General features: G+C 38.6%; 1 protein-coding gene and 1 pseudogene across 1 annotated transcript in view; one reads left to right on the forward strand and one right to left on the reverse strand.

Moving 5' to 3' along the window:
- The window catches only part of RAB28 (RAB28, member RAS oncogene family), a 145,281-nt gene extending 120,460 nt beyond the window's left edge, over positions 1–24,821 (reverse strand). The window contains exons 1-3 of the mRNA XM_006873806.1: positions 24,747–24,821; positions 19,942–20,038; positions 14,297–14,385 (exon numbers count right to left, since the gene is read on the reverse strand). Of these exons, the coding sequence (XP_006873868.1) occupies positions 14,297–14,385; positions 19,942–20,038; positions 24,747–24,821 (261 nt within the window). The remainder of the gene's footprint in view (positions 1–14,296; positions 14,386–19,941; positions 20,039–24,746) is intronic.
- LOC102819704 lies at positions 5,828–6,736 on the forward strand (annotated as a pseudogene).
- Positions 24,822–25,038: the final 217 nt, after the last annotated feature.

Consider the following 25,038-nt stretch of genomic DNA (forward strand, 5'->3'; position numbering starts at 1 on the left):
CCGTAGGGTCAACAGTTCAAACCCACCAGCCACTCCTTTGGTTAAAGTTGCAGCTGTTTGCTGCTATAAAGACTGACAGTCTCAGAAACCCTAGTGAGCAGTTCTACTCCGTTCTATAGCGTCACTATAAGTTGGAAGAGACTCTAGGGCAATGGGTTTGGTTTTAGGTCTTTGTACAAGCCAGCACCATTTCTCACCTAGAATAATGTGGTGAACGCCTTTCTGGTCTTCTCATATCTGCTCCTGATTCCTAAAGTTCACTATCCACTAATAAATCAAGCATTTCTTTTAAAATGCAACTGTAATCCTGTCATTTCCCTTGCTTAAAATTCTTTCACTGCTTCCCATTACCCTTACAGTGAAGGAGAAGCACAATGGTTAAGTGCTTGGCTGCTAAGCCAACGGTTGGTAGTTCAAACCCACAACAGCTCCACGGAAGGGAAGGGGGAAGACCGAACAATCTACTCTCGTGAAGATTTCAGCCTAAGAACTATGTGGTAGTTCTACTCTGTCCTATAGGATCTGCAGACATTGCAATCTACAAGACACACACAATAACCACCCTTAGAAAAGCCTTCCCTAAGCCTACCTATCCGGTCCCACTTGACACCACTCTCCTATCCCCGCTTTCAGTCTAACCACTTTGCCTTCTTCTACAGTTTCTGAAAAATGCTAAGCTCTTGTCCGCCTTTGGGCCTCTACACATGCATGCTGTTCTTTGTGATTTTCCAGCTTAAATGTCACTTCCTAAGAGAGGTACTCCCTGACCTCCAGACTAGATTATATTTTCCCACAGCACCATATGGTTCTCTTTCCCTAAGCAGGATCCCACTTCTTCAAAACCTACCTTTTCCACTAGACCAGCTGTTCCTAAAGGCAGTGTGTTATTTTCACTATTACACCCCCAAGACCCAGGCCAGGCCTGATATTCTTGGTAATTATATAGCAGGCACACAAAAATACCAGCTAAATCGTAATAACATGTTTTGGTTTGCTTTTAATCTATGAAGACAATAGTATGATTTTAACAAAGTAAATTTTGTTTATGCTTATTTTTCAAATGTACATGACTGTTTTACTTATTAATATCATTTTTAGAATGGACCTCTAAAAAAGAAATCCAGATTCATGTAGTATGCAGGTACAGTGCAGTGAATTGTTTAATGTCTCTTTTAGTCATAGTTCTTTGTAAGCTCTCACCAAGTGACTTTTTTCTGATAGGTCTATGTAAGAGAAGGTAGGGGAAGATGCTAATGGATCATATGGTTCAACTGTGAGTCATTGTGAACAGGACTAATTCTGATTGGTCAATTTTGCCATCCTGCTGGATTAAATAATTCTAATTATCAGTCCTGGTGTGGCATGGTGGGTTAATGTGCTGGACTGCAAAGTCAGTTTGAACATCAAGATCGGCAGTTCAAGCTCACCAGCTGCTCCTCGGAAACCCTATACAGAGTTGCTATGAGTCAGAATTGACCCAACAGTATCTAACAACAACAACAATTTTAGTAAAGAATTTGAGCCTACTTTAAGGAGAGCAAGTCCTGGGTTATGAACATCTAACAATTCATACTTGTCGTTTTGTTGTTGTGGCTGTTAAGTACCGTGGAGTCAGTTTCGACTCATAGTGACCCTGCACAGGGTTTCCAAGGCTGTAAATCTTTACAGGAGCAGAACGCCTCATCTTTCTCCCACAGAACTGCTGGTAGTTTCGAACTGCTGACCTTGAGGTTGGCAACCCGACTCATAACCACTACGCTATCAGAGCTCCTTGTTGGTAGTGGTCAGGAAATTTACATTACACTAAATGACAAGTTTAGTGTAATGTAAATTTCCTGACAAGTAAGGAGCTCTGGTAGCATAGTGGTTATGAATCAGGCTGTAAACCTTAAAGTCAGCAGTTCGAAACTACCAGCTGTTCCACAGGAGAAAGATGAGGCTTTCTGCTCCCCTAAAGATTTACAGCCTCAGAAACCCTGTGAAGAGTCACTATGAGTCGGAACCAACTCCATGACACATAACACCACTACCACCAACAAGGAAGAGCTGGAGTGGAGTGTGTCCTTTGGAACCCAGGATCCCGGGCACTGAAGCTCTTTGACCCAGGGACAGAATGCTGTGACACCAGAGAAGCAGCAGAGGAACTGCAGGGGAGCAGCAGAACCAGAACCAGAACCAAGAGCCAGTGAGCTTTGAGCTCACAGAGCAAGTAAAGCTGAATGACTTTGGGCAGGAGGCTTGCTGGCAAAGTGGAGTGCCTCCAGGCACTTCATTGGAAGTGCTAGGGCCAAGTGCCTTCAGGCTGAGGCTTATGGTGGAATGGAGTGCCCTTTGGACACTTATCAGCAGCCCTAAAAGAGCTCTGTAGCATTGCCCGAGCAAAGCAGAAGCCAGGTCAAGAACTAAGGGCCAGAGAGAGGCCAGGCAGTAGGCAAGGCTGAGTAGAGGTTGTCCTGACTGGAAGAACTGTGCCCTGAGCATTTCTGACCCTTAACTGTACCTGTCAAATTCCTTAACAAATCCCAGAACTGTGAGTATGAAGGCAGAGTTCTGTGTGGCCACCGCAATGAATTCTCAAAGCCAGCAGAATAAAAGGTACTGGGGGCGGGATGGCTGGTACCATATTTTACAGCGAGTTACAAAAAGAGATCCACTAAGTGGGTCTTTAATTTGCATTTGTAGGTAAGTCAACACAGGTGCATATGTTTCTTATTTGGCCTATGTTAGTGCAAGTAAAGACTCAACATCTTATCAATGACTTAAAAGCTGCACATGTAGTAAGTAAAGGTGGTTGTGGCGAAGAATCTGTTGTGAGAAGTGTTGGTTCAAGCATTTCAAAGTGAAGGTAAATTACATAACATTAAAGGACTAGTATAAATTGTCAGATGTTCATAACCCATGACTTGTTGTACTTACTAGAAGTATGCTCAAATTCTTTATTAAAATTAAATTAGCCATAATTGTTTAATCTTCAAAAGACAATTTTAATAGTATTTAAGAGGTTAACTTTATTGCTCACACACCAACAAAATGCTTTTATTACTTTCCCTTCAAAAGTTTGTTTGCAAACAGGTATAAAAATAAAAGTGTGTCTTGTATGTACATATGTTCCATGGGTAACAAGACAAAAAACTTGATTGGTCTACAGCATATAAAGCTGTCCTATCCAAGTGCAATTCTATCTTTGTACAGCTTTACTGTAACTAATAGACTACACAAATATATACACCCCTTTCATTGTTACTTCAGTAGATAATATTTTTATACGTACTTAGACTATCTGATGGGCAGTGTATTTTCTTCACCACTATTTTCTTGTGCAAATATAAACTACAAGAAGGAACACTAATGCAAGCTAAGTCTGCAAATCTAACATTCAGAGCTAGCAAATATTCACCTAAAAATTTAATAATAGCAAGATAACAGAGAATCTCCAGAAGGCCAGTTTTGAAAACTGTTCTCTCCCCAGCTCCCAAAGCATTTTGTTGCTGGTTAACAAGCAGGTTCATCTGTGTAGGGCACCGGCACACAATAGTAGTTATGTTCCCCTTCACAAATGACTACACTTCATTGAGTTCATGCTCAGTGGGGCAGTGTTTGCTAACCACTTAGATTCCAGGATGGAAGGAGCTACAAAAATGAAACATCCAGTCCTTCTCTGAGGTTTGTTATTAGCCTCTGTTAGCCACAGGTTACAGGGCACTAAACACTATGTACTGTGTGTTTGCTCCTAACCACGATGAAAAATAGTCTATAATGGCTTTCTAAAGACTCCTAAAAATGTTAAGGTCATTTAAAATCTGGGAATTGAACTGGGATATATTTTAATTCTAGAAATCGTTCTTGTCAAAAGACCTCACTTATTTTTTCTTAAGTATCAATTCAATTTGGTTTCAACCAAAACTAGTAAATACACTGAAACTTACTATTGTAGGAGCAGAGAGTAGGGGCCGGAAAAGGTAAAACTTAATCAGTTTTTATTTGAATCCAAATTAATTCTCAGTCTACAAGTAAGCTTCTTCCCAAATGCAAGCAATGCTTTAAAAAAAAAAAAAAATCACTGTTTAATAGACCCATTAGCCCCATTTTACATAATTTTGTCCATAATTCAGAAAGTTAAGGAACATAAAGTAAAATCATAAATAAAACATTAAGCTGATTTCATCAACTTGTCAAAACACTACTTCTGAAAGATTTTACCTTGTAGTATATGTACCAAAATCCGAAGTATGCAGGAGATAAGTGAAATAAAATATCTACAACTCTACCTAAAAAACAAAACCCCTGCCAACAAGTCTATTCTGACTCACAGTGACCCCACAAGAGAGAGCAGAACTGCCCCCAGAGGGTTTACAAAGCTGTAATCTTCATAGAACTAGATTGTCACATCCTTCTGTCCCACAGCAACTGATGGACTCAAAATGGCAGCCTTCTGATTCACAGCCAAGTACTTTAACCACTTATCACCACTGCTCTTTCAACAATTCTACAGGCAATACGGTGTGGCACTGTGGGTTAATGCGTCAGACTGCAAAGCTATTTGAACTGTAAGGTCAGTGGTTCAAGCTCACCCGCTGCTCCTCGGAAACCCTATACAGGGTCGCTATGGGTCAAAACCAACTTGCCGGCACTTAACAACAACAAACAATATAAATTCTCATTAAAGAACAATTAATATGCTATAAAATTATCGTATAATATAAAGCTGGAGTCCTGATGTGGCACTGTGGGATAAAGCATTGGACTTCAAGGTCAGTGGTTCAAATTCACAAGCTGCTCTTTGAAAACCCTATACAGGGTCGCGATGAGTCAGACTACCCTACTCAACAGCTCTTAACAATTAGTAACAACAACACTGTAAAGCTATTAAATGCATTGAAACACTACTAGAGAACTTCTAGGAAGATGGTGATGAGAACAGATCTCCAACGGTAATCCTCCTCCACACGTGAACACGATGACCCACCACTTGTATGTCAGTTTATCGTACTGTGGTGACTTGGTGTTGCTGTGATTCTGGAAGTTATGCCACTGTTTTTTACAAAATCAGCAGGGTCACCCATAGGGATAGGTTCCACTGAGGTTTCAGACTAAAACAGACTAAGAGGAAGGTCAGACATATTACTTCCGAATATTTCATCACCAAAAACCTTATGAATAGCAGTGTAGCACTGCCAGCACCAGAATACTGAATACTGAAACATGATGACGAGCACCTTCTGGTACTGTCAGATATAGTGCCGGAAAACGAGCCCTCACGTTGGAAGGCACTCAAAATAAGAATGGGTTAAGAGCTGCCTCCTCAGAGTTGGCCGAGATAACGCAAATGGAGTTAAGCTTTCGGGACCTTCACTTGCTGATGGGTCACACACAACTCAAAATAAGGAAAAATAGCTATAAATATCCATCCATTAATAATCTAAACAAGGAATATAGGAAGTATGAATCTAGGAAAATTAGAAGTTGTTAAAAATAAATGAAATGCATAAACATCGATATCCTAGGCCTTAGTGAGCTGAAATGGACTAGTATTGGCAATTCTGAACCTGACAATCACATGGTTTACTATGCAGGGAATGACATATTGAAGAGAAATGACATCATATTCATCATCAAAAGGAACACTGCAAAATCTATTTTGAAGTACAACGCTATCTGTGATAGTTCCTTAAGTCTACAATCCATAAGCCTACAAGGAAGATCAGTTAATACAACTATCATTCAAATTTACTCACCAACCACTAAAGTCAGTGACAATGCAATTGAAGAATTCTACCAATTTCTTCCATCTGAAATTGATCAAACATCCGATTGAGATGTACTGATAATGGAGAAAAGGTTGCTGTGGTCTGAGCTAGGGGGTGAAGCTGGCGGAGCAGGAGTATGGGGTGTTATCTGTTTTAGTATGCGGGTGATGGACTAGAGAACAAGATCTCTATCTCTGTAGCATCCTGGAGCAGTCTGAATGCCAGAATGGATAACCATTATCCATTAATTAATTAAATTTGTAATGGCTTGTGTGCTTAGTCACATTTCTACCATCTACATGGCAGCCTCAATTGGCACAGACTTCTGGTACAAATATCGAAGTCCAATTCAAGAAAATTCCAGTGAATTGCACAAAAGCATCTTGGATGATTTCATTAGTGAGGAGGCAGATGAAAAGAGTTATAACGATGCACTTTCCGATATACAGACACAGTGGGATTGTGGAGACGATGTATTACCCTACCCAAAAACGCACACTGGTATAGCCCACCAGAAAGGACATAGTCATTTGATGTGATCACAAAATGCATGAGTTTTACACTAAATGAGCAGTTCATGGAGAAATTTGTTGATCCTGGAAACCACAATAGTGGGACTGATCTACTTCGGACCTATCTTTGGTGTTGCCAGTTCCTTCTACCTGTCAGTCTAGGTTTGGTGTGCTTTGGGGCTCTGAATGGACTTGGTGCTTATATCTGCCAAAGCTTATATACTACCATTGTCGCGGGAATTCTCCATCTTCTTGCAGGTCTATGCACACTAAGCTCCATGAGTTGCTATGTTGCTGGAATTAAACTACTCCATCAGAAACTTGGGCTGCCTGAGAATGTGTCAGGTGAACTTCAACGGTCCTTCTGCCTGGCTTGCATCTCAGCTCCCTTGCAGTATGGTATCTGCTCTCTTCATCTGGGCCACTCACACCAACCACAAAGAGTACACCTTATTGAAGGCATGTCATGTGGCATGAACAGGAGGCTGCCTGCCCTACAGGTGCCATCTGTTATTATCTTCTAGATAACAGTTTCCCCTGCCTCCTCCCCCAATTGGTTTCATTTTTCTCTGGTGATACTATTTTATCCTGAAAATCTATTGTTTATCTAGAAATATACATAAATGCACACACACATAAATAGTTTGTTTTCATCACCACTAAAACTTAAATCATTTACAGTGAAGGATTCCATCATTCAACCAACCCAATCTAGATTCATCATCTAGAGAAAAAAGTACATTGAGACTTGGCACACATCTGTGAAAGAAAAGAGAAACTGATCCAAAGCCAGTTCTGTTATTGTCTTCTAAGACGTTTCAGTAGAAAGTATGTCTGTTCAACTAAAAACTTAAGTGTCTTTGGGAAACCTCTGTAACTTGTTTACTCTGTTGTAGATAGCCAGTCAGGGAAATTATCTAAGAGGCTTTTCCCTAAGCATTGGCATATAGCTTCATCTGAAATGAAATATGGCAGCTATTTATATCTACACAGTTATCTGGCTACAAAAAAAAAATGAAAAATGTAGTGTTTACTTGCAGTTTTAACTTTGTAACTGAAAAAATTCCAATTCATTCAGTACAACAGGGTTAATCTTATTTTTTGTTGTTGTTGTTTTAACCCCCTTAAATAAATATGTCAGTCTTCACTACCACCAAATCATCTTAGACGTTTGTTCCTTTCCTGTTCATGCACAGGCTGATTAAGGGAGTGCTCTCTTTCTAACACTACACTGCGGTCACAGAGTAAAATTCCTTCCCTGTGAGCTACACCAGCTAGCTACCATAAAGAAGGTCCCACCATAATGGCCCTCCAGAGCTAGGAAAACAACTGCATGATCTAAACCTTTGGCTGGTGTTAACCTCCAATTGTGGTCTTTATTTCTTGTGGAAATGATGTGCCTTTCCTTGCCTAAGTACCTTCCTGGTATATCAATACTATTCATTGTGTTCTAATTCAGTCATTTATATATCTATAAATATGTCTATAAACATTGAAAATGTAACTTAGTAATTTCTTACCATATCCTAAATATGTCTTTTTTTAAAAATAAAATTTGAGAAATTCCTAAAAAAAAAAAAAAAAAATGTATTGATCATTACTGGTGATTGGAATGCAAAGGTTGGAAACAAGGAGGAAGGATCAGTAGTTGGAAAATATGGCCTTGGTGATAGAAATGATGCTGGGGATCATATGATGGAATTTTGCAAGACAGATGACTTCTTCACTGTAAATACCTTTTTTAAACAACAAAAAAGACAACTACACACATGGCCCTCACCAGATGGAATACACAGAAATCAAGTTGACTATATCTGAGGAAAGAGACGGTGGAAAAGCTCCATCTCATCAGCTAAAATAAGGCCAGGGCAAACTGTGGAACAGACCACCAACAGCTCATATGCAAGTTCAGATTGAAGTTAAAGAATATTAAAACAAGTCCAGGAGAGCCAAAATAATACCTTGAACATATCACACCTGAATTTAGAGATCATCTGAAGAACAGCTTTGATGCATTAGACATGACACTAATGATCAAAGACCAGAAGAGTTATGAGATTAACAACATCATACAGAAAGAAACCAAAAGTTCATTAAGAAGACAAGAAAGAAGGAAGAGGCCAAAATGGATGTCAGAAGAGACTCTGAAAATTGCTTTCCAATGTAGAAATGCTAAAGCAAATGGAAGAAATGAGGCGGTAAAGGAGCTGAATAGAAAATTTCAAAGGACATCTCAAGAAGACAAAATCAAATATTATAAAGACATGAGCAAAGACCTGAAGTTAGAAAACCAAAAGGGAAGAACTCTCAATCTAAGGGAACCGAAGAAAAATTCAAGCCTTGATTTACAGTATTAAAGGATTCTATGAGGCACTTAAAAACAACAAACGGACAAATTATTGAATGATACAGAAAGCACTAAAAGAAGATGGAAGGAATAAACAAGTCACTGTACTTAAAAGAAATGGTTGATGTTCAACCATTTCAAGAGGTAACATATGATCAAAAGCCAGTATTATGGACTCCAATAGAACTTGAAACTAGAGAGAGAAGAGGAAAGGCTGGGAGACTTGGGAACTCCTGAGCCCCTGGACACTGATCTAGCCAAGGGGGACTAGAGTTAAGTGTAGGTCCAGCTGATACGAAGTTAGGTGAGATACACAAGAACACCCAAACTTGCAGATAGCACACATTTGACTTAGCATTGATAGCTTGATGATCAGAACTCAACCAGCGAAAGATAAAGATATTTGATACAGGAAACAAGTGGAAATTATTATAATTTGATGAACTTGACATATACTTGTGGATGTAGTAGCTCAAAATACCAACTGAGAGGGAAGGAGTCTTCACATCAAGGATCAAACCTATTCCCTTTGTATACAGGGTAGATAGGTATGGGCAACTTAAGACACTGGCTACCTAAAATAGGGGTCGGGAGGCCTGTAAAGGCACAAAGTGACTGGCTTACAAGTTTTCAAGAGGGAGTTTAGTTTAAGAGTATGTAGGGGAAGGTAGAGTCCCCACTGAATAGTTTTCATCCTGTCTAGATGGGCCTGGTGAAAAGAGATGGGTATAAGATTCTTATGATTCAATAGTGAGTAACTGAGTAATAGTAAATAGTAAATGCCTAATTGAGACTGTCACAATTGTAAAGGTAGAAGTTTTGTAACAAAAACAGGGGAGTAGTTAATCTTACAGTCCAAAAACAGAGGACCCTAGGACTACCAAGGGAGAGGTGCACAAGTGGAATGTGGGACCCTATCCAGAGAAGCAGCAATACCAGAGATGGAGGTAGATATGAGGACATGGAGAGAGGGAGCAGCTGAGGACTCTGGACTCATGGAAAGAGAAATGTGTGCTGGTGGCCAGGAGGCAGGCTTGCAGAATGTGCCCTTTGGTTGTTTAAATGATTATATATTTCTGAGTGTTTTTGTATACATCCTTCCATCCCCCCAAAAAAGGAGAGGAAATAGAAGTAAATACCGTTGAATGATGATACATGCAGTAGACTGTAATCACTGCAATTAAATGATAAGTGTAAAACCAATGTTCTCCCATGTAAACTATCACCCAATTCACCATTAAAATTTTTTTTTTTAAATACCATGAGCAATTATTATATTTTTCTTATATAACATACCACTTAGGGAGGCCCTGGTAGCGTAGTGGTTACGAATCGGGCTGCGAACCTTAAGGTCAGCGGTTCGAAACTACCAGCTGCTCTGCGGGAGAAAGATGAGGCTTTCTGCTCCCGTAAAGATTTACAGCCTCGGAAACCCTGTACAGGGTCGCTATGAGTCAGAACCGACTCCACAGCACATAACAACAACAATAAGGAGTTCTGGTGGCAAAGTGGTTAAGGGCTCACCTCCTCATTCAAAAGTCAGCAGTTTGAACTGAAACAGCAAGTGAATTTACTTTCTGTTTCAAATTACAATGACATTTCTAAAATCTCAAGTCCACTTATATAACTCCATCATTGACCACCTTCCTAACACTTCTTGAATTTTTTTTTGTTTGTCTCCCAGTATTTATCTGTTTTTATACATATAAGGAGCTCTGGTATGTTATGAATCGGGCTTTCTGCTCCCGTTAAGATTTACAGCCTTGGAAACCCTGTACAGGGTCATTATGAGTCGGAACCGACTCCATGGCACTAACAACAACATTATATGGGGGAGTCCTGGTGTGGCATTGTAGGTTAATGCGCTGGACTGCAAAGTCCTTTGAATCACAAGGTTGGCCATTCAAGTTCACCAGCCACTCTTTGGAAACCATATTCAGGGTCACTATGGGTCATGTTTGATAAAGTGGAGGATCAGAGAAAAAGAGGAAGACCCTCAATGAGATGGACTAGCAGTACAGTGGCAGCAGCAATGGTCTGAAGCATAGCAATGATCGTGAGGTTGGCTCAGGACCAGGCAGCGTTTGTTTTATTGTGCACAAGGTCGCTATGAGTTGGTAAGGACTTGATGTCACCCAACAACAACAACACGTGCGCATATGTGAATGCTGGACAGGGACTAAGAAGACTGAAGCAGAATTGATACATGTGAATTATGGTGTTAGGAAAGAACACTGAAATTAACCACGGGCTGCCAGAAGAATGAATCCCAACAATATCCAATAGATCTACAATCCAGAATGCAGAAACTTATACAGCAGCATTCACTATACAGCCCTATTCACAACAGCCAAAAGGTAGAAACAACTTACTGGCCACCAACGATGGAATGGCGTATCATACAACAGAGTATTACTCAGCCAGAAAGAGAAATGGAGGCCTGATACATGTGTACAACACGACTGAACCCTGAAAACACATGAGTGAACCCTGAAAAACAGAATGCTGAGTGATGTAATCCACAAAAAGACAAGACTGTCTGATGCCACGTCTATGGAATATCTAGAACTGGAGAAGTCTATAAGCCAGGGCTGGGTGGGAGAGGGGAAGCCTCTGCTGAGGGGCACTGAGTTTCTATTATGGGGGACAAGCAAGTTTCAAAAGCAACAGCAGCGATGGTTGCACAACATGAGAAGTATAATCAATGTCACTGAGGTGTACGTGTAAGAGTACTCAAATGGAAAGCATGTCATCATATTATTATTTGTACTGTAATTAGAAAAATATTATTAGAAGTTGGGCTTTTTGTAAGCCTTATTTTTGGAATATAACATTTCCTTTCATTTATGGTAGTAAATGGGAATGTGATGGCAATCTAGGATAAGCACTGGACTGCAAACTGCAAGGTCAGCTGTTTGTGCCCACCAGCCATATCATAGGTAAAAGATGATGCTTTCTGCTCCCGAAAAGATTTACACTCTCTCGGAAACACTATACACGTTCGCAGTGAGTTAGAACGCCATGGCACTTAAAAACAACAGCAACAATATTGTAGGAAACAGTATGTAAAAATATCTCAGGTCTAGATATAAAACATGCACAAGAGTCTGCTGAGAAATACCCTTTACTATTTTACACAGCAGTTCACTCGGAATCTCTCGAATTCAGGAAAAAAAAAGTATTACAATATAATTAATTTTTGACCATTCCCTTTATCATTCATCTTACTTATTCCCATTTTTTAAAATAAAAACAATGCCCGTGAAATTCTCAGAAATGCTGTAGTACAGAGCTGCTTAATGAAATACGGCATTTGCTTACAACATTCACAGAAATTCTGAAGCACAACCAATATAGGGCAACATCAATTTAGAAATGATACATAACATTATCATTACAATTAACGTCACTGAATTGTACATGTAAAATCTTCTGAAATGAAGCATGTTTTTCCAGAAACAAATATCTAAAGTATATTCTTCAAGAGAAAGGTGAATGTGTATAAAACACCTACTGATGACAATATAGAATTAAAATGCTCATGTGTACTTTGTGCCCTGATGTGGTGCTGTAGGATAAGTACTAAATCACCAAGATCAGTTTGAGCCATAAGATTGGTGGTTCAAATCCCCCAGCTGCTCCTCAGAAACCCTGTACAGGGTCGCTATGAATAGGAACCAGCTCAATGGCACTTAACAACTCCCTGGAACTGTATACTTTATTAGAACTACAGTTATATGGTCACAAGTGGAGGAGAAATATTTTCCCATTGACAAAGAGCAGGCAGAAGAAAAGACAAAGGAGAAAGTGTTCCAAGAGCCAGGTCTATATATGAATAATGCAAAGACCCAAACTCCAGGGCCTTTCTACATGACGCAGAATCGTATCACGCCTGACTTATCCTACTCAAGTGTCGCAGAAATCATCTGGGGATCTGTTTTCTTTCCAAAATTAAGGCAATGGTATCTATCGAGAACGAAATGTTGAACAGTAAAGTGCTAAATATTCTGTATAAGATTCTTTTCGATTCATTGTTTATGAGCAACATACTAATTAACTGCTTCTAGATTATTATGAGCTGCCTAATCAAAATCCTGCTGTGGTACTGAGGGTTAAGGCACCAGCTGCAAAGCCGTTTGAACTGCAAGGTTGGTGGTTCAAGCTCACCAGCTGCTGCTCAGAAACCCTATACAGGGTCATTATGGGTCAGAACCGACACGACGGCACTTAACAACAATCAAACTAAGTTTCACAATACCTAATTTTGACTTCTCTATTTAAAACACTAAAGTCTAGTATAGAACTAAGTAAATAATATAAGTACTATTCCCTCTAATGTCTCATGATGATGTGGAAGATATGCACTGGTTAAAAATAGAAAAAGAAAGAAATAGCATGTTGATAAGTATTCCCTACAGAGTTCAGTAAGCAATATACACTTCTCTCAGCTGTATGCCACACACTTCATCAGACAGACTATGGTATTCAATGGCTTAACTATATTCCTAAAGACGCTCATTCAATCAAAAGCAATCTGCCAAAGCATTAAAAAGGCAATGATCCTTCACTGAACATGTTCAGAGAGGAGTAATCATTTTTACCATCATATATATATTCTATTTGTACAGTAGTTACATTACAAAACTTGTAAATTGCTTCTATATAAGCTCACACTGGAGTCCTGGTATGGCACTGGAGGTATGGCACTGGAGGTTAACGTGCTGGACTGCAAAGAAAGTCTGAACCGCAATGTTGGCGGTTCAGGCTCACCAGCTGCTCCTCAGAAACCCTATGTGGGGTCACTATGGATCGGAACAACAACAAGTTAACATTAAGGAGCTCTAGTAACATAGTGGTTACAACCTCAAGGTCAGCAGTGTGAAACTACCAGCAGCAGAAACATGACGCTTTCTGCTCCTGTAAAGATTTTCAGCCTCAGAAACCCTACACACACAGTGTCGCTATGAGTCAGAACTGACTCCATGGCACATAACCAACCAACCAAAAGCTCACACTGCCAAAAAATGGAATTATTCAATTGATTTTTCTTGTTCTATGTATATATATAAATTTTTTTTTTTTTCAAAGTATGTCATCATGTTAAATTACAGGATGAGGGTGCTTCAAAAAGTTCATGGAAAAATAGAATTAAAAGAAAATGGAATTTTCCCACAAACTTTTCAAAGCCCCCACATATGTACTTCATACATATGAACTGCAACACTTAATTATCTGATATAAAATATCAATGTAGTTGTTATATCTGGAGAACTATGTTTAGTAATCTAATTTATAGCAACAAATTAGATAAACAGATATGACCTTCTTTGTCATTGCAACTAAAAATGAACTTAAATTTCCCGTTTCTATTTTTCATTGAGTTTACATATTCTGAAAGTACTCACTTATAACCAAATCCCCTAACAAATATCAAGATACCTTTTAGTGCTATATTTATTCAACAACTAACAACATTACCTAGCCCCGTAAACTGCACGTGAAACGTATTAGCATCACATCAGTTCCCTAAACCCAAACTATTCCAAACATAATATGAAGAGGATGAAACCAAAGGATTATTAACACAAATGTGCACTTAGTCTCTCTACATAGTAGATAAAAATCAAGTTAGAAAAACTGTATCAGGGTATGTATTTTCAGTACTGTGAACAATCATAAGCATGCCAAACCTGTGCTCCATAGATATATTTATCCAACATCTTGCCTCCTATCGTCTGTCCTCCAATATCCCAGACTTGAAGAGTAACATTCAGGTTTCCTAGAATACAAAAAAATCAACATAAACATAAGAATACAAAAAGACAAGATTAAATAACAATGCAATGGCTGTATACATTTTTTACAGAACACAATAATTAGCAGCTACAATGAAAACACTGACCACAATTAGCCATTGATTCCGCATGGTCACAGGACCAGAGCATTGAAATTGTAAAACAAGCTGCAAACAAACTTATAGTGGGAATCTAGGTTTATCCTTTACCCCCATTCCACAGAACTTCATTCTCAATCATCTTTATAACAAAATAAAATAAAGTAAGCTTTAATTCAGACACTTCTTAAAACTTCCAAAAATAAAACGTTTCTTCAAGAGAGAATAAAATAATACAGCACATGTGTAGCAAGGCAAGAGATACACGTCCAAAATCAGTATATATGTGAATGTATGTATATGCATAGATATGTATGTGTATATATACACACACACACTTTCTGTATTTTGCTGAAGGTTCTAAAATAGAAAAAACAATTTACGACAAAAATACAACCCATAATTTTGACTTAAATGAAACAATATTTTTTTATTTGAATGTCTACTTTTATAAGTAATGTTCTCAAATTTAACTTATGAAATCGACACACATTTGACAGGTCTCTTCCGAAGTGAAGCAGGATACACACCCAGCGTATCACTGAATACCATGCACCACTCATACCTGTTCAAAGCATTTCCCTCTAAATCAATTGTTTAACTAGGCACCTCAAACCCTTCACGAAATAGTGTAACTAACCTTTTCTATACAAGCCTTATAAAAGCATTCTAAAATACTAAAAAACAATCTTTAAAATTCTTGTGTGCATTTTGCAAAAGATTTGACTAATACAAAACTCTGTGAGCTAAACTATTCTCTTTTATCAGCGCAACTTGTGACTAAACTACAAAAAACCAAGTCCGTGTCACATATTCTTTCTTCTTTTACATTTCAAACTAACTCACCTCATAACAGCAGGCCGTTTTATCTAAAGTACGCTCATTACAAACTTTTTGTTTAAAAGGGGATTTATAAAGACATGAATGTTGGGGGGAAAGAAAGTACTAATGTAAAACATTAAAATGGAATAAAGTTCACAACTGAAATGAAAAGTACCATACTGGATTCACCGGCAGAGTTTTACCGTTAACTTTATTGGGTCTACATTACCATCTTTCCGTTATGTGGATGGAGGTCTGGTCCATCTGCCAACACATAGAGGATCTGCATGAGGAACTTGCATTAGCGTTAATGAGAGCTACTGAAGTTTACCTCACACACATCCGTCACCATTCCCCAATATACACACTTCCAACATCCACAGAATACTGACCACAATGCTCTCAAAGTGAAAATATCACAGGCTAGTATTTGTCCAACAACTTGCACTAACTTGTATCAAGCGGCCTCAAATTAAACAGGTGAGAATGGGCTAGTCAGTACTAAGCTCAGTTGCTGCGGAGTTCGTTCTAACTCATTGCTATGTTGCCTGTTGTTAAGTGCCACTGACTCAAAGCAATCCTATGTAGAGTTGCCAAGGAGCGGCTGGTGGCCTTGAATCACCGACCTTGTGGTTAACAGTCCAGTGCTGTTTCTCCAGTGCCACACCAGGAATCCGAGTCATTGCTAGAGTATTTCATATCGTTTCAGATGGCCCTACATAAGCAGCCATTGCCCTATTCAGTTACCTTGTAAAAGTTTACAGCCATTTGCTTACTTACTTCAAAAAATAATGTTTCACAATGCTAACGATTAGAGAATAAGTAATATCTTGTTGTTATTGTTAAGTGCCATCAAGTCGATTCCAACCCATAGCGACCCTGTATAGGGTTTCCGAGGAGCAGCTGGTGAGCTTGAACCACCAACTTTGCAATTCAAACAACTCTGCAGTCTGACATATTAGCCCACAGTGCCACACCATGTAATATCTTAGGTACCGTTTAATAATCAATAAAAGACACTGAACGATGCCATTTTCCTCATGACCACTCATCTCTATTGCTTAACCTCACATCAGAAATCCAAGGCTTTTTGCCCTTTATTGTTTGTTCCTTGAGTTCTGCTGTTAAGATCCTATCTGGCCGAATGAAGTGCTGGGAACACTTCAACTATAACTTTAGGAACATGATATTCATTTCATGTTTCCAAATTCTGACCACAATGATTTTCGGATCCTAAGTCTTCTATTCAATTGTCTATCATCCAAGCAGTTTTTATTCCTGTGCTGAAGGTATTTTTTTAATCCACATAACCCTTGTTTCTCAGTGCTATTGTTGTTTTCTTTTATGTACAAATTCTAGTGACTCAGAGATAAAAACCAGCTGTCCACTGCTGACAACCAACTGAAAATATACCGGTATGGTGCTGTGGGATAAAGCACTGCGCCACAAGGTCAGCAGTTTGAACTCATCGGTCACTCCTTGGAGACCCTATACAGGGTGGCTATGAATTAGAACCGACTGGACAGCACTTAATAAGAGTGGTAGCAAAAAAAAAAAAAAAGGACTTTTACTAATTATAGCTTCAACAAATGATTTTTAACTCCATAGTTATTTCATACATCTAGAATTATACTTTAAATTTCCACATATGAATGTTAGGTTTATTAACACATTTTTAACAAATCAATAATCCTTTCTGGTTTTGTAGGCATAAACATATGTAGTCTCCTATTCTATTTCCAAAATAACATATCTACAGAGGTTTTTTTTATAAGAGCATTTAAATAAAATTACAAAGTAGAAAAAAAATTTAAATCCATCTAATATAAATGTCTAACTTTAAAATTGTCATCACTCTAACCCCAACTGCAAAATGCTACAAAATCCCTGCTCCTCTGGAAGACATGACACATAACTAGCAAGAAAGATAAAATAAATGAGGTGACAAAATACAGGTAAGCTGCTTTTGGTATAAATCAAAGCCACCAAGAGGATTACACAGTGACCTTGTGAAAGTACACTTGGTGCCTTGGTTAGCCTTACTTTAAGTGCTGCATAGTCAAGATGGAACTAAAAACACAAGTCTGCCCACTTCTTGTACTAAAGACTTAGAAATCCTTTTCACAGTAGAACGCTGTTTACTGGACTGTACCCACAAGCTTCCTGAAAGTATTTTGACTAAGGCTCTTAAGCAGCTCTATCAGCAGAATCTCTGACTAACAGATACACTATTTTAAGCAGTGAAATCTGCACAGTGGTTGCATCCAGACTATACAGCATACCAGATCAAGTAATACCCTGAAATGGATGAGTATTTGCAAAGTAATGACCTTGAAAACTCCATGAAGAGAATGTGAATAGATGGACAGAAGACATTACAACCCTAAACAGCTGGACTAGTCAGCAAACTTATAAGAATACTAAAAAATATTAGATCTCCTACTATACAATTTTACTATAAACTAAAGATTGCTGCCTGTAATTGTTATAACAAATGACACAAATATTAATCATCCTATACTTGACACTTAAGAGTGAATTAAAATTAAGATTAACATATTATATTATTATTAACATATTATAATATTATTAACATAACATATTATATAAAGGTTATAATATGAGTTTTGTCATTTATTCACTCATTTCTTAATCTACCTATTAACTATATAAAATTAAGATACATTCAAACATTTTTTTTCCTATTGAAATTTCTACCATTATTTTGAGTCCATTAAACCACTATCTTTGAAAAAAAAAAAAAAAAATAGAATTTCTTTCTTGAACTTTGCCTATCAAAATAAAAGTTTAATCTGAAACGTGAAATACACATTCATCACATGTATATACCTCCTGATGTAATTTTTTTAACCTAAGTACTTTCTTATTCTAAGATCTAAATATTGTGATGTAGATTTGGATTCCATGAAATATCAAAGCATTTTAATTAGTAGTAATGTGCCACAAATAGAAATCTGTCTAAAATTAAATATACATATACAAGGGGCTTCAAAAAGTTCATGGAAAATATGGAATTCAGAAATAATGTAATTTTTCCATGAACTTTTGGAGGCCCCCAACCTCCACCCCACATAAAAAATAAGCCTTAGTTCTGAATATATGACAGAGTCGGTCTTTGCTCCTTATTTAAGCCTTCCAACAAAAAAAATCAGAATAATTAAACACTATTATGAGACAGAAAGTTGGTGCTTTTGCTAATTCAGAATCCAAACAAAACAGCTAATAACTGAACCGATATTTGCAATGCATGCACAATGTACAACTGGCATCCTTAAGAAAAAAAAAAAAAAAGCAAAACTTGAAAACTAAGAATTCAGTATACAGAATTGTAAGATAGCTATAGATATTCTGAATGTAACATTAACCTGTCCATAAGGATGAGAATAAAAAAAAAAATTTTAATGAGATTTTCAGCTCTGAATACATAGAAAGAAATCACAAATGAACCAAATGTGCACATGTTTCTCATGAACCCACTTTCTGAACAATAACTTCATAATGGAAAAACTAGAATTCATTTCTAATGCTGAGTCTTCTCATCTATTTTTCACTGATAGCAGAATACAAAAACATATCAAAGTATGCATATTACTAACGAGCACAGAGAATCTACCTGCCATTACTAAGAGCTTTCATTAGCGGCTCTAAAACTTTCCTGGGAGCCGTCTAATAGATGAGGTGTTTGAGAGGTTAGCCTATTTCAGTTATACTAGAATTTATGGAACCTCGTCCCACTATATCACTCCTGTTTCAGCATATTAACCTGACATCACACTTACAACTGTTTTATTCAAATGTGTTTCCTCTGAGAAGAGAGAGAAGAGGGATCGACTGGTTTACAAGGGATGAAGACAAACTGCTTTTAATAAAATACTTTAAATGTAAAATTTAACCATTGCAAGTGAATGGACAGAGTATTTTAAAGCCCCAATTGTTCAGAAACTAACTTAAAACAGAAACCACTCTCTTTTTTTGTTATTATTTCCCTGTATTTCCCACAAAATGTGCTGCAACTGGCATCTAAATAGTTTCTTTGCATGGTGAACTGAAACATCTTGAATGCTCAAACTGTATTTTTATGAGTGCCTGGGGACCCTAAATTTTAGTGGTCTATTAAATGCCAGCAATTTCATGCTGCCTTGCATAAAACAGCATTCACATATTAGAGCACAGAAGCTCCATAGCTACATTATACTTCTGTTCCAACTTTCTCTCAAACAAAAAACTCAAGCAGAGACTAATCAAAATAAGATTTTAAAAAATAATCCTTCCCAATCTTTTCACATTTCATTAATATAATATCTGTTGCCAATTGTATAGCATCTGATTTTTTAAAAACATTTTAGAATCTTATAAGCAACTATTGTTTACCATTGAGTAATGTACAGTGGCCAAAAAAAAAAAGCAGAGACAGGGTGTAAAAGTTTTTTTCTCATACTCATGGCCTACAGGCTGATGAAAGTTAACCTTCCTAAACTAGATTTATTGATTACATATATTTTCATGCAGCCACAAAAAATTATTTTACAAATTTCTGCCTTACATCTTTGATTGGGAGATTTGTACAATCGTCCATGTAAAAACATTTTAGGCTCTTACCTGGCAACGTTATCCTTCTCAAAAAGAAATCCAGTCCTATAGTTTGTTTGTACTGTTTCCCAAACGTTTCTTGAGCAAAACATGTGGCTAAGGATGTCTAAAAAAATGGAAGCACAAAATATTAGAATTAATTCAGCTAGCTTAGAACTTTGGACACAAGCACACTACTGAATCTCATTAAGACTCTTTACATGTGTATGCCCATTAATCCACGAAGCAACGTTACGCAGTTCTACTCAGTTTCTCCTACAAAGGGAGCAGAAACACAGGCACCAGAGAAATTGCACTTGACAAACGTTATCGGTGGTAACAATGAACTACTCCAATAGAGTGCTTTAAATCCTGATTGTCCAGTTCCTTCTCCTTGATACAAAATGTAATTTGAGGTTTACCAATAGAAAAAACTAAAACAGCATGATTAAAGATCTAGGATGCTAACATCCATATACATCAGTTCAGTAAAAATCTCAAAAAATTCTAACCTTCATTTCTGAGGCTAAATATTCTTAAGGGTAGCACGTACTCTCTGCTAATAATTGTTGTAATTATTGCTAAGTGTCGTCAAGTCGGTTCCGACCCACAGTGACCCTATATAGAGTTTCCGAGGAGCAGCTGGTGAGCTTGAACCTCCAACCTTGTGGTTCAAACCGACTTTACAGTATAGTACATTAACCCACAGCACCACACCAGGACTCCTCTGCTAATAATAAGAACTTTTAAGGAAAGTCTGCTTACAGAACCCTTTTCTTTCCCATAATGAAAAGTATCTTTAAGTGTCTAATCTGTGTTAATATTAAAAATACTAAATAAAAATGATTCTACACAATGACTGATAATTGTTGTCATTGGTAAGTGCTGTCCAGTTCTAACTCACAGTGACCTAATATAGCTTTCTGAAACTGTAAATCTTTGCGTGAGCAGAAAGCCTCATCTTTCTCCTACGGAGCAGCTGGTCGGCTCAAACTGCTGAGCTTGTGGTTTGCAGGCCAGTGCATATCCTACAGAGCCACCATACTCCTAGACACTGATAATAAGTATCTTTAAATACAGAAGTTGGTATTTTTAAGATTAATGTACAGCAGATATCTTCTAGCCCGTGAACCATCTAGCTAAACAGTCACAAGAATATTGTAACCACAATAGAGATACATCACTTTTTAAAATTAAAAACTTGAAAGTTGTATTCCAAAACTCAGGTGATATCTTTCAGAGTAAGCACCACTTCTTATCAAAGTAAAATGTTGTTGTTGTTAGGTGCCATCAAGTTGGTCCCGACGCATAGGGACTTTATGCACAGCAGAAGGAAACACTGCCCAATCCTGGGCCAACCTCACTACTGTTGACTGAAACAACTCGGAGGCTTGTAAATGCACTCTTCATATTGGTCAAGTTCCCCGAAAAGCAGCAGCAGCTGCACTAAGCTTTTATGGTCCTCAAGACAAGACTTTTAGAAAGAGTTAAGAGAAAGTAGCCTCTTTAAAAAAAAAAAAAAATCTAAAAGTTAAAATTAGATGTCAGCTCTTAAAATAATGAAAAGTCAGATAAAATTTCCAAGATAGCTCATTATATCTAATTATGATGTAATTACAGCAATGTAAAAGAAACTTGGCCAAATTTCAATTCCTTCAAACAAGACCTAAAATTCCTCTTGACACAAGAACCATAATTTTCATACAAATGTTAATTCGTGTACCCTAACTCCAATTTCTAAAAAATATTTAAATACTGAGCATTTGTAGCTAATTTCTGAACTATGTGGTCAAATATTGGTTGAGAACTACCACCTAAAGGTGTACTGTTAGACATTAACAAATAAACATTCTACACTAAAATGAAAGCATATTTGGCTTCTCTGAAGCTTATAACAGTAATATCAAAACTGAGAAACCAGAATAAAAAAGGTAAGCATTCCTTTATAAAGCCTTTAGCTTGTCATGTAGCCTTAATTATACCATCGAGCTGGTTTAAGAGAAAAATATTACTATTCATATTACAAATATTACAAACTATTTACTAGATGGATGGCTGAATTACCTTCAAAAAGTCGAAAGAAACGCTCAAGGCACATGCAGCATCAGCATAAAGTCATTTAAGGTAATTTTTCCCTTCCACTTAAATTTCTCAATTCAATCTTTTACACTAATAAGTAATTTAGAAAAACTCTAAGTTCTTTAAAAAAAAAATCTAGATTTTTAAAAACCACACCCTCACACCTTTTTGGGGGAAACATAAAGCTAGTGTTTTCAACAGGGATAGAGTATAAAATGTCAAAGTAGGTATAGGCCACTGGCAACACAGAATATTACAATGGGTTCTTATCGTAACATATCCTAACACAATGCTGGGGTACCTTTCCCTTCAAATATCTGGACTTCCCGCCATCTTTCACATTTTCTCACAAGTCATTGTATACACACGCCCTTCTTAAACAATTACAAAGTGAACAACCTTCCAACAGATTTAAAACATTTTTATCTGATTCTATTTTTGGTTTGGAGAAATTATGCTAACAATTTTTAATTACACTACGTTTATTAACACTAAAATGATACCATAAAATAATCATTTTACAGAAAATAGTACTAGTAAGTAATAAAATAAAAAATATGAATCAGAAGAGGGAGGTTAAATATCTCTTGGAGGAACTGTTAGTGGTCGTCTCAGTTCTGAATTATTTCTGCAGCACATATGAAAAAGCCCAGAGTTAGAATTAACAGGAAAAATAGATGCTAGAAAAAATGACCAGGACTGAAATAAGATTGACAAAGATGTTAAATTCATGAAAGAGGATAGTAAAGAAATAGAATGGGAATGTTGGTAGCAGCCAATAATTGAAAAGCAGAAAGAATTAGGGTAATAAAATGCTTGATATACTATGAATGAAAGGTTAGGGTCATAAGATTAGTATCAGAAAATTTCCAGCAGAAAAAGCTAATACGGTTTGGAAACATTATTTAGGCAAGATGAAGATTGATCCAGACCACCAGAGTATCACTACTAATATTCTTCGATGTGCAAAGCTAGTCCTCATTCAACAATATAGAAATGACTGAATTTTTGAAGACATTTTAAAATATACTTACTCAGACTAAACTAGTAATGAAGGGGAAATACCTATGGTAGACTATACGAAAAAGTAGATAGAAAACTATTAACAAATTTCAACTACTACATTTGTACCCAAAACCCCACTGTTGTCCAGTTGATTCCAGTGCATATGATCCTAAATGACAGACTAGAACTGTCCCAGCGTTTCGAAATCTGTCAACTTTACCGAAGCAGACAGACACACTTCTCTTTCAGAGAATGTAGGATGATGGTCAATTTGGGAATCTGTATACAATAGTACTAGTAATTTTACAAGTATCATTATAATTTGAAACAGGAAATAAACTCACTTACGAATTGAACTTAATTCAATTTAGGAAATGAAACGGGAAATGTGCATGCGGAGAAAATTATAAAAATTTAACTTTCGGTTTTTATTGAAGTTAATAAAGGTGTTAGAAACACCGCTGATAATGTATAACAATCACCCATTCAAAGGCGGTTTTTTACGGGTATAAAAATTCCTGCAACACTGCATAAAGGCACGTGATCCCAAGTTCTTCCCTCCCCTAGAAGTTGAAAGGTAATCAGAACCTATTAAGAAGCTTTCCTCGGTAATAAAAACCAGTAACAAAGGATCCAGAGAGGCAGAAAGCTCACAGAAGTCTCCAAACTTAGCACATGAATGACACCTTTCCCAGAGAACCTAGGAACCAATCTCAGGACCGCGGGCAGGAGCCGCAGTCGGATGCCAAAAACGGTGGTTGCGACCGAAACTAGGGTCTACACTACACTGCAGCAGGCACGCGGGAACGTGCAGCAGCAGTAAACCCGCAACTAGTGCACGGATAAACCACGTTTCTGAAGCCTCATGTAGAGTCAGAGGGAGAGGAACATAACACCCCCAGAAAGTGCGTCGGCACCTCAGACAGAACGTGTAGATGCGTGCACCCTGCAGGGGCCTCTTCGCTGTATTGGGGGGGCGGGCAGAGAGCCCTACGAGAGTCTGTGGGTCCTCTCCTCCAAGCCCCCAAGCAAGCACAGGCAGGGTTTATTCCATTTCCGGAGTTCCAGCAGGTAAAGGGGCTGGCTGACAAGGATATTCTAGCACTCATTCATTCATTCATTCATTCCTTGCACGCTTCGCAGCTCCACCTCCGGCGTGCAGCCCGGGGTAGAGTAACTGCTCGTGCTGGGGTCGCCGAGGAATCCTTAACGTTTATTGAGCGCACAGCGCGTTCTCAAAGCTCTACGTGTGTTTGCACAGTGCAGCCTCCCAAGAACGTCGGGAGGTGCGCCCTGCCCTCTCCATACCCACATGGCACAGGGGACACACGGGGTCAGCGATTGTCTTCCGCTGAGCCTCGGCTCCACTGACTTCTCGGGGGCATCAGAAACGGTAAAAGGGGTACAGGGCGGGAGGGAGACCGGGACGAAATGCCTGGCAGCTCGTCATCGGTCCTGAGAGGTGAGGAACTGGAAAGCTTCCCAGGGAACAGGGAGGCGATGCTGGCCTCGATCCATAGCCAAGCTGGGAGATGGGAAGTGGCTTTTCGCTCTTTTCTTTCCTTTTTCTTTTCTTTTTTTTTTTTTTTTAGGGGGAGCTGGATAGCTCTCGTCCGCCGCCTCCGGACACCGCTCGGTGGGCCCGGGCCTAAACGTCCCAGGCTCGGGGTAACAAAGCGACGCCCAGCGGCGGGGATGAGGCTGGGGGGACGCCAGGCCGCGCTGGGGTTCCTGCCGGTGTGAGGACTGACCTTCCCGGAGGTACCATCCCCCAACACGACGATTTTCAGTTGCCGGTCCTGGCTCTCCTCCTCAGAGTCCGACATGGTGTCCCGAGAACTAGGCCCGCCCCCCGAGGTGGAGGAGTGAGTGGAGGGACGGAGACTCCGGGGGCGGGGGAGAGGAGGAAGGGCGGCCCAGGAGGCAGGACCCCCCGCCCCGGGGGTCTCCGCGGCTGCTGGAAGGATCCGGGGTGACTCACTCGCTGGGCGCCATCTTGCCCGCCTCCCCTCCCCACTGCACGCGGCCCCGCCCCCTGAGGGC

The sequence above is a fragment of the Chrysochloris asiatica genome, unplaced genomic scaffold (genome assembly GCF_000296735.1).
Source record: "Chrysochloris asiatica unplaced genomic scaffold, ChrAsi1.0 scaffold00256, whole genome shotgun sequence".
Taxonomy (NCBI): domain Eukaryota; kingdom Metazoa; phylum Chordata; class Mammalia; order Afrosoricida; family Chrysochloridae; genus Chrysochloris; species Chrysochloris asiatica.